This window comes from Ylistrum balloti, unplaced genomic scaffold, assembly GCF_031769215.1.
Source record: "Ylistrum balloti isolate Yb309-2 unplaced genomic scaffold, AGI_CSIRO_Ybal_v1 Utg371078, whole genome shotgun sequence".
Taxonomy (NCBI): domain Eukaryota; kingdom Metazoa; phylum Mollusca; class Bivalvia; order Pectinida; family Pectinidae; genus Ylistrum; species Ylistrum balloti.
Window position 1 is genome coordinate 19692 of NW_026782595.1, and position 11610 is coordinate 31301.

General features: G+C 35.4%; 1 protein-coding gene across 1 annotated transcript; it reads left to right on the forward strand.

Annotated features, from left to right (window-relative positions):
* The first annotated feature begins 8617 nt into the window (after positions 1-8617).
* LOC132560554 (sialate:O-sulfotransferase 1-like) lies at positions 8618-11358 on the forward strand. The gene is made up of 3 exons (XM_060225219.1): positions 8618-8927; positions 10141-10383; positions 10964-11358. The coding sequence occupies exons 1-3, from the start codon at positions 8618-8620 to the stop codon at positions 11356-11358; spliced, it is 948 nt and encodes a 315-aa protein (XP_060081202.1).
* The last annotated feature ends 252 nt before the right edge of the window (positions 11359-11610 follow it).

Genomic DNA, 11610 nt, shown 5'->3' on the forward strand with positions numbered 1-11610 from the left:
ATATAAAAAGGTTATGGGTGAAAATGTACATATCAAAAAGGCACACATTGTGAATTTCGTCACGAGGCATGCCCGTTGCACAACTAGTACGACGCGTGTTATTTTTTAATCGGACGGTATTTGAATTTGGACCAATCCGAGATCAGAAAACATGTTGAAATATACAACTGATACTATCATACATGTAATGGTCGATGTGCCATGTTCACCCTAGATATAAAATTTCATAGAAACCTATGTTTGGCGGTCATTTTGTACTAAGAATGCGCTCTCTCTTTTAAAAACAAGCGCTGTCAGGTCATCCATTCTTCCATGTTCCATTTGGCTTATAAGCATATATGAGTTCAACCAATCAGAGGACGCGGCGGCCATATTGAAAGTTAGACCCGAGGAAAAAGTGAGATGCACATCTACTGTAGATATCGCACTGATTAAGAAAGCAAATTTTGATGAAAACCTCTCGCGTAGTTTCTGACATTAGCTGCGGACAAAAGCGTCTGAATAATAATAATTTGGTAATCAAATAACTATATATATAATCCAAAAGTTGTAACTGTAGCGACTATACAACAACTGATCTGAGTATATTGTTACTGAATTCAATCGGACTACATGGGGACGTTGTATGACTTGCCAACATGTACGCTTGTTAAACACACTCTGATCGACGTTGTCTGCTCGAAGGCTGAAAACTATTTACTTAAGTAGCAAGCTATGCACCAGATCATTTATAACTTAATTAGTTAAGGAGCAAACAGCAAATAAATTCACCGTCTTGTATCTATGTGATAGTACACCGGAACACCTTGGTTAATTACTTAAAACACCAGAAATGTACTTTTTCCTTACATAGAAAGCTGTACAGATTTGTGCAAAATGTTGATTTTTGGATTTAATGTACATCGTCCTAATGACTTGTTAAACGATAATGGACGTAGGAAACCACCTTGTTACACTCCAAACCTTCATGTACACGTGTTCCTTTCCTAATATATAACAATTCGTAGCAAGCATAAAAATAATGCCGGTATCTCCCTGAATGACTTTATCTGATAAATCTGCTATGCAAATCTTCCAACTTCACATTATATACCTCATACTACTACTACTATGCTGACGGTCGCAATGCGACAAAGTCTGTTCCTCTGTTCTATCCAACTGCTGATCTCCATATGCTTCTGTCATTACACAACTCTGGCCAGGAATTCAAGTTGATGTTCCTCCGTTTCAAATTTCTTTTGACTGTATCTTTAAACCGTAGTCGGGGTCTGCCTCTCTTCCTACTACCAACTGGAAGCTGTGAGAACAGGATCTGTTTTGGAAGTCGGTCTTGCGGCATCCTCATGATGTGCCCTGTCCATCGAAGGTTCTTTCTGATCAGCATGTCTTCCATGGGTGTTAATCCAGTTCTTTCAAGTATTTCCTTGTTGGTAACTTTGTCTTTCCAGGTTACTTTCATGATGGTTCTAAGGTGCCGCATCATAAAAGCATGAAGCTTCTTCACATGGCTTCTGTATACCGTCCACGACTCGGCACCATACAAGAGAGTGGATATGACAATGGCTCTGTATATCTTTCCTTTCACCTTCAATGAAACATGATGGTTGTTCCAGAGTCTCTGATGTAATCTGCCAAAAGATGAACTGGCCTTAGCAATTCTTCTCTGTATTTCGGCATCAATACGCCCATCTTTCGCTGCTGTGCTACCAAGATAGCAAGATAACCCAAATATCATCAATTGTTCATTTGACGTTTTCTATATTTCCTACTAAGACGGAGACTTTCAACACTTAATGCAGTACCGTTTTCACACCGAGAGGTAGATGTGTAGGTGCAGGTTATTAAATTGTCTTAAGGAGAGACATTAAAAACAAGAAATCTTCTAGAAATACTAGACTTCCCCAGCACAACTGGTTTTTTTTAAAGCAGATGACAATACTGACGATCAAGAGATTGGTATGTATGCTAGGTGTTTTAAGAGTTATCAGGAATTTCAGCACGTCAATTTCCCGTATATCAAAAACATTTCATTCCATGATAAATACCTAAGAAATAGCCATTTTCTATTTGTTCCTTGAACTGAATATCTACAAGAAAAAATATTCTGGAGCTCAACACTGTCCTCAGAAGCATTTCTTGGTCACCAGGCGATGGTCATACTGACGGCACATATTATTTATAAGAGTCCTGATAACAAGCTCCAGACAATATCCTACTGTGGCCAAAAGAAGCGGAACTATTTGAAGTTGGTGAGCATAGCCCTGCCTGACTGTTACATTCTGGACACAGTAAGACTTTTACCTGGAAGCGATAATGACGAGAAGATTACAAAAGCCATCATGGATATTCTCTCCTGCCTGGAGAAAGATGACAACGTCCTTATTGATCGAGAGTTCAGGGATATTTTACCAGATTTGGAAACACGTTATTTGAAAACAAATTTGCCGTCTTATAGTTTATTTCAATTTCAATTCAATTCAACAGACCCGAAGACCCCATTACAGAACTGATAACAATGGAAACAAATATCAAAATATCACAGATACATACATATACACAGTTTGTAAGATGGGTATAGCATTAGTAAGATAGAGAGAAAGGCACGTATCATAATAATCATCTAAAACATGTTGCCTTAAGGCGAGATTTAAAAGAAGGCAAAGTTCAATTTAACATACTACCTAATTTACAGGTGTTTCTGTTAAAAGAATTCACTGTACGGTTAATAGTACTCAGTTTGATCCTATCAGGCAAACAAATAAATTGTAAAACTCCAGAGCAAAGTAAAACATTTTCTAGGGACTAAGATACCTATCTTTTCTACTAAAACGAAAAAAAGTCCATGAAAACATTTAAAAAGGAAATAAATATCCATATATTACCGTCTGCTTTCCAAAGTAGGCCGGTTAAAATGTTTACATAAATCAGCACAACAATGACTGAGGTAATCAAAGTTCGCCTTTAAACACATCAATTTCAAAAAATGTCTTTAGGCCGATTCAAGTTGGTGAATTAAAGTAGTTTGGTGCGGTGACTAGATCTCACTGCAGTATTCCAACTGACTTCTAACTAAACTGATGTACATTGTATAATAATCTTATTATAGAAATGTTTTTGAAATATCAACAAGAACGCTTTAAACATCCAAGCATTTGCATACCTTTCGACACAACGTTTTTTACATAGTATGAAAAGGTAATGTCCAGACTCCTAGGTCTTTAACATGAGTGTCCATCATGTAAGAGCAGAGAAGAGGAGAAAGGGAATTTTATGGTACAACATTTGTCAGTATTGACTTGCATCCGCTATCTTTTACACCAGTAAAACACTTTATCGATGACGTCCTGTAATCGCTTACATTCATATACAGATGTTATTTTTTAGCAAAATTTATTGTCATCAGCAAACATAAAACAGGTAGAATGTTTCAAAACAGCAGGTAAATAATTGATAAAAATCAAAAATAAATTGGGCCCTTCAATAGAACCTTGGGGAAACCGGAATATACATTACACCACCCAGATGTCGGTCCATTTACTGTTACTCTCTGTCGCCTTTCGTTAAGAAAAGGGTGATGAACCAGTTAAGAATGCTACCTCTAAAACCGTGGTTTGCACAATGATAATTTGTGCCTGACTTCGTCAAACGCTTTAGAAAAATCAGTATACACAGCATGAACATCCATCTTTTTATCAAGTACATCAGACACAAAATCAGAAAATCATGTAATACTTGTAACTATTAGGCATAAAATCATGTTGCTCATTACAAATCAGAGGATTAATGAAGGATGAAAAATTATCATCAACAGCTTTTCCAAAGTTTTGACAATAATGACAATGATGACACTGGTCTGTAGCTTTCAACACAGTTTCTGAGACAAGACTTAAATATAGGACTTGCATTTGCTTTTTTAAGACAATCAGGAAAAATACCATCGCGAAGTGATTTGTTAAACAGAACGCACAGTTCATGTACACATTCTTTAAAAACTTTACCAGAGATATTATCATACCATCAAGCCTACTTTACATTGATATTTTATAGAAAATTTAGTACTTTAATACAGTCAATTTCAATTGAGGAGAGTGGATTTCCAAAAGTGTTGTGATTTAGAACATCAGGTAACTGGTCTAATGTGAAACCTTTATCAGAAGTTAAGGCACTCTGCAGATTTAACATTATATTCAGACTTGTGATCAGAATAAGGTACTGAATCTGGAATTCGCCCTGATTTCCTTTTAATGTTTACATAACCCCAGAATCGCTTCGCGTTTTCATTTATAGAATGCTCAACATTAGTTAAAAATCGTTATATTTCACAGTTTGGAGATTTTTAAAACTCAGCATATACTACGGAACTCTAATGTAGATCCATGACTAAATCCAGAATAGTAACAGCCTGTCCCAATGGAATCCAAGGACCCATATACACAAGAGCGAGACGCAAAGGATAGGGTGCTGACTGCCATAATGAAAGCGCGTCTTAGTGTTCACAACAACTAAGCTCAGCGTGTGACAAATGAACCAGATCTTACCACAAGGGCCAAGTCTATACTGTCAAACTAGATGTGTCTGCAGATAATTATGACTTTCCAAAGTCATACGTGGAATGCCTTCTGATAATATCCTGTGGCAGTTGGCTACTTAAGTGACCACCTCAGTGATGATGGTGACTACGAATTCTGGATCTATCGACACTCAAGAGACATTGTACGATGTCAGAACCACTCGAGACATAAGTGAGCACCTCAGTGATGATGGTGACTACGAGATCTGAATCTATCGACACTCAAGAGACATTGTACGATGTCAGAACCACTCGAGACATAAGTGAGCACCTCAGTGATGATGGTGACTACGAGATCTGGATCTATCGACACTCTCGATACATTGTACGATGTCAGAACCACTCGAGACATAAGAGCAGTGTAAAAGTACAACGTTTCGATCCAGCAATGACAGCTCCGACGCCATTCATCCCATAAAGGTTTATCATTGTCAGGATCCCACTGGACAGAGAACCATGGGGTAGTGCCCATGTTGCCAATATCCTGTACTTTTTATTACACTACATGCATTTGGAAACCAGTAAGCCTTTGCATCCAGAGGTTTAAGACAAACCTCACGAAATACTTTGGCCTAATTGTTTAAACAAAAATATTTCTTTGTTATTTTTGACATATTTTCTTTTAAGTGGTTGTCCGTCATCTTCAAGTCATTAGACATGGTCGACTTTAACAATTAACTACATTACTGTACGATGTAGATCAGCACTGAATTATCAATCCGATTTTAGGACGAAGAAGCATTATTGGATTCCAGGTTAGGTAGTGTAATGTGTAAACCAACTTAAAGCCTTCATCATTCATGTTAGAATATTGATTTAGCAGTTATAAGAATATTTAAATTTTTGTGCTGACCAGGGAACATGACGGCCATTTTGAAAGTTGGAATTCCACTTTGGTGGGTTATAAGTGTAGCTGGCAATCTCTTTTTACTAATAAAACCATTTCAGTTCACTTTGCAATACTTCAATCCAAAACAGATTTCCCCTTTGCTAGTTTTGACTTAAAATTTTAATAACTTTGTACAACACTCCTATTTTACTATTTTGGGCAATTTATTTAATATTGTTTGAAGATTTTCTTTAAGACATATTTACGAATGGACTACAATTGGAAATTCAAATAGGCCTTCAGAAATTTTACTTGGTATCAAAATACCATGTTCTTTCTCTAAATCCATCACATTTTAATCTCTTGTTCTTGTATTCAAAACTCTGTTTTTTGCATTGCATATAATAACATGTTATTAAATTTTTAGGTTTCTTTTTTAAAAATGAATCAATTAAATTATAACATTTACCAAACAAAACATGCAAATTTCCTTCTTTCTTTTTTCATTGATTTACCATCAGCACATACAAGCTGTATTTGCTTTTTAGGCCATTTGGAAATCCAATCTTTAATCATTATCTAGCATACACTCAAAATCGCATATCATGAAAAACATTCCAGGATTCGTTAACACATAGAGATGATATCTTCTTTTAAAAGAAATGAAAATTTCCAACAAAAATTGTTGACTACGTTCTTGATGCCACAGATACATAGGCAACTAAGAAAGTTCATTAAACACACGAAAAGACAATTAAAAAATTGTTGCCGTCCAGATCCAAACGAAGCGGGACAACCGTAGAAATCAGTAAAGACGTTTCTCTTTCGCGCAGTGAAATAGATATATAATTATGATAAAGCGCAGAACAGCCGTATAATTACATCTAAAACCAATCTACCCACTATTTTATATGTTATGATTGACAAAAAGGGCTATGAGCACAGCGTCGTATTAGGCGTCTCTGTTAGATCTGTCCATTGTGAGATGTCCACGTCAACACCCAGATCTCTGGCAACCCTTGACACTTCACAAACATACTTGAGAGCGATCGTCTTTTGTTCTGCAGTAAAGGTATTGGATACTTTGGTCATTGTGTTGTTCTCTGGGATTCGATGTTTTTTCCCCTCCTGATTCACAAAAGCACACCAGAAGTCCCTCGGGGCTACCGGTAGTTTAAGATATCGAACTATCCTTGTCATATCTTCTACGAGATTTTGTTTCATATGCTCATATACAAGAATCAAACACTTCCTATTAAACACATTCAGCCAGCTTATGTATGAATTCCTCCACCAACGCAGTCCCTTTGCAACATGTTTTGTCCATTCTGAAACACAAAAACATATAAAAGATATACAGATATGAAATTCTGAACTGCATATTGTATAGACACAAATAGGAACATTGTTGATCATTAAATGATACTAATCCTTCTCGATCTGTAGATTGTCTGTATTTTTAATTGATCAGTTCAGAGAACTCGAGTTATGGCGAGTAACCTACAATTGTGTAAAATTGTGGTAATAATCTGCCGTATACATCCAAGTGTGCGGTTGTTTTTTGTCTGCGTCTCCATGTTCAGTGAAATATCAAAATATGTCATATCTCAATAGAGATGAAAAAAAATCACATCAGCATTATTTTATCCAACATATACATCATCTTAGTAACGAGTTTCGTCCAAAAACTGTTGAGAAAAACATTCTTTACATATTTTTGGCTTTCGGTAATAGCCGAGGACTCCACCGAAATATTGAAAGAATTGTAGGGCCACAGGATATCATAATGACAGTTTCCATTACCACTACACTTCAAAACCGCTATGTACTTTGTGTCTATAATGAGTTGTATATTCTCTCCCTTTTGAGGTGTATAGATTGGACGCAAACAAAACATTTATGGAAATGTATGGCAACAGGGTATGATGTTATCAGCTTCCGTCACCACGGCTTTTAAAATCTGTTTTTAAAACAGGGATTTGTTTGTCGTACTTTAAAGCATCTTTTATTTCTTTCTATCAGTACTTTTATCATCTACTTCTCAAGAACTAACAATATCAAACCTCATCTTTCTAAATCTATCATAGTGATGAAAGTAGCTCGAGTGATGCGACGGTGGACTAACAGATTGGAATTGTCGTGAGGTCTTCAAACAAACATATACTATTAGGAGCACACCAAACATAATGGCCTCTGGAGAGATTGGAAGATTTCCTTTATATGTTGAAGTTAAAAGCCGAGTCATGTTTTGGTATAAATTGATAAAAAATAATAACTGTGAAACATGAGGTATAACTTCATGTTTCACTTACAAACTTTAATCAAAACTTTAAAAAAAAATATGTTGAAAAATAGTCATTATTGAACGCAGTTTAATTGTTGCATGTATTTCACTACAAACATTTAACATTTGTATTCAGCATTTACGATAACTATGCCTTTACAATACTAACGTGTAGGTGTTGAGTTGCACTACCTCGGACAAACGCACTAGCGAGCAGGTGTCCCGCCAAAGAAGAATCACCCTAAAGCGATTATATATATTACATACTATTCTCAAATTTCGTATGTATGTTAACCTTCATATCTACTATATTCCGAAGGATCGATTTGCCGATACGCTGCAATGTTGGATTTTGAAAGTTGACGCTTGATATCACAATTTCAGATGACCCGAAAATTCATAGGTTGGTTCTATAAATAGAAACCTCTCTGGTTGTGCTTCACTCACTTCTCATTTATTGCATTTCAGAATACAATTAGATATATATTGCGCCTGGAGACTTTTGAATATCTCAAAAAAAAAAAAAAGGAATATTTCTTTTAAAACCAAAAGGCCAAAGGCCACAAGCTCTCTCCCCGAATAAATTACTGGTTTGTGTGATGAGAGGAAAAAAATATATATGCAAATAAAAGTGCTAAAGCCCCGGGAGCCAAGAATGTATTATAAAAATGTTGCGAAGACAATGTAGACTTTTGGATAAGTTAGAGATTTGTTATTTGTACATCTCTGTTGAGTAGTATTAGGTAGTATGTTGTAATATGTGCAGCATGGCGTAAAACTCCACCCTTAAGTCACGCGTGTTATGCAACTCGCCAAAGGCCTCATTTCAAGAGACATCATAGAACAGTCAGACATTAGTCAGACCACAAAGGTGATCATACACGGCAACATGTTCCAGCAAAAAACTTCTTGTATTTTTGTTATAGTCGCAATTATGCTATGTTATGTTTTGTTGAAGTTTCATTTGAAAAGTCAATACAATATAGCATTTAGAAAATTCGAAGATGTGGATTTCAATCGATTTGGAGATGTTTTATCTGCTTACAAAAACGCCATACAACACGAAAAGCAACTGTCAGCATTGAAGGAGAAGTTCGACTTTGGACTTCTACAGAATAAGTTTAAGAATGAATCGTGCCCATTAAGGAACTTGACTTTGATGGACGAAAAATCCACAACAGCACTTCTAAGTTATCCTGCATCCGGAAACTCGTGGACCAGACATCTTATCGAGCAACTTTCAGGTACAGAACTGATTGTAAGTTGTAGTAAATAAAGTATGTGAACAGCTGTTAATTTTACACGATAATTACTAATATTTTCTTTATCATGTTGAAAGGTGCTGATTATTGTGTGCATTAACGCAATTTACTATATTTATATCATGTAAAAACACGTTTAAATAGCGCAGAATAGGTTTTTTTACCATGGTTTCTCTGTGTACCTTTAGATTTTGTTTTAGTTTCGTCGTATAATATATTAATCGAATTTACTAGCTCTGATGTTCACAAACACACAACTATGAGTGTCTGCTTACACATGACTACTTATTCGGAATACACATACAGACACATGACACATCCATCGGTTAAATAGTAAATAATTAGATACATTGCACTCTTATTATGAAGTCTTTATATGGTTCAAATTGATATTCTGAAGAGCTCTATGGATGGAGTGCAAATGTTGTATATATTTATCTTCTTAATTATCTATTATTAATGAGGTAATATTGACAGTACGATCAAATATATTATCATATTTTCGAGACAATCTTACCCATTATCAAGACACAAAGTATTACAAAAGTTTTATGACATACACATAACATGAAATAAAGACAAAATTTCCAACTATAGCCGAAATCAATACCATGAAGTGTCTCAATAATACTTTAGGTCGGTTATACACCGAAGGCCCAATACCCTGTAAAAAATCAAACTCAAGAACAAATTAGTTTAATGTCATTTCACAAACATACTTCATTCCCTGGATCTATGTCACATGCTTAATCATTATCTAATGTACAGCCACCATGGCTTATAACGAATATCTGGAGACCGTGAAAAACACTTCATTGTTTCCAGAATTCGTTCATTTCTTATTCGAAGATTTTATAGCAAAATTACATGAACACGATACCGATCATTCAGTTTAATTATAATTACTCAATCCCCCGTGTGACTCGATAGACAAACATCTTGAATTGAAATTACTAGCACGATAATATTGAAGCATGTCTCCACATATCAGGATATTTAGTTGAGAAGAAAACTGAAACTAAAACGAATATAAATGATTAAGATAAATGTTCTGTATAATGTTGATATAATGTAAGATCTCCGATTCGGGAATAGCGAATTCCGGACACAACTTTAGTTTTTTCGAAGTCCCACAAATTCGTTATATGCGAGTTTGACAATATTTTCATATGTTTAAAAAAGTCATTTGTTTCAGGAATATCAACATGTGCACCATCCAATAGAAAGAGAGGCTGTATCGTGTTCAAAATGCACAGGCATACGCCTGAAGTTCTGAAACGATTCGACAATGCTATAATTATCATAAGGAACCCGTTGTATTCTTCGAAGTCATTTTTCCATTTCAAATATGGAAAACAAAAAGACAAGCCACTGTCTAATCGCACCGCAATAGAGAGGCACAAAGGGTATGCAGATCCGTCATTGTTCTTTTCGTCAAGTAAGTAACAACAGTTTCCGTCTTTTCCGATAATATTATTTACATACCTAGAATAATTTTTTTTATATAGTTGTGCGAAATGAAGCTAGACATGTTCACTCTCATAAAAATAGAACGAAGACGTGTTTAGGGTATGTTGGTGTACAGAGTGGAAAAAACCAAAGGTTCTGATGAAAGAAATGGGTTTTTTTGTAGAAGAAGGTATTGATGATTGGTCAAAAGCTCTCCGGTGACATTAGTCGTGGTTCGACATAAATAGTTGAGAGAACTGAGACACAGTTCAGTCCACATATACTGTTGTTAATATATGGTATATTGAGATATATTCGTGCACACATACTAACAGAGTGTAAACGCTACACAATTTAAGTCTCACCAGCTAATGGTAAGTGCCGAAACTATTGTAAACTCATAAACAATGCTTTATTGGCACCTCTTCGTTATCAAGAATGTTCCTATTTATGTCTATACATTTTGCGGTTCAGAATTTTATATCGGTCATCGTTTAGAATGACATTATTACAATATTATTGGTAATATAAAGCTTCAGTATTAAAGAATAAAATCTTTTGTGTTTCAGAATGGACAAATCATGTTACAAAGGGACTGCTTAAGTGGAGAAATTCATACATAGGCTGGCTGAATGTGTTTAAAAGGAAGGGTATGATACTTGTATATGAGCATATGCAACAAAATCTCGTAGAAGATATGACAAGGATAGTTCGATATCTTAAAATACCGGTAACCCCGAGGGACTTCTGGTGTGCTTTTGTGAATCAGGAGGGGAAAAAACATCGAATCCCGGAGAACAAAACGGTGACCAAAGTATCCAATATCTTTACGGCAAAACAAAAGAGGACCGCTCTCAAGTATGTTTGTGAAGTGTCAAGGGTTGCCAGAGATCTGGGTATAGACTTAGACATCTCACAATGGACAGATCTAACAGAGACGCCAAATACGACGCTGTGCTTATAGCACATTTTATCAATCATAACATATAAAATAGTGGGTAGAAATGGTTTTAGATGTAATTATATGGCTGTCTTACACTTCATTATAATTATATATCTATTTCACTTCTTATAGAAACATAGGATCAAACTATTATGGATTCTGTTACTATAATGTATTTTCAAAATGAGGAAAATTCTATTCTTGTTGAAACGCAGTAGCATATTGAAATGACATAAACTACGGTTCCCATTATAAATATAGATTTACATATAA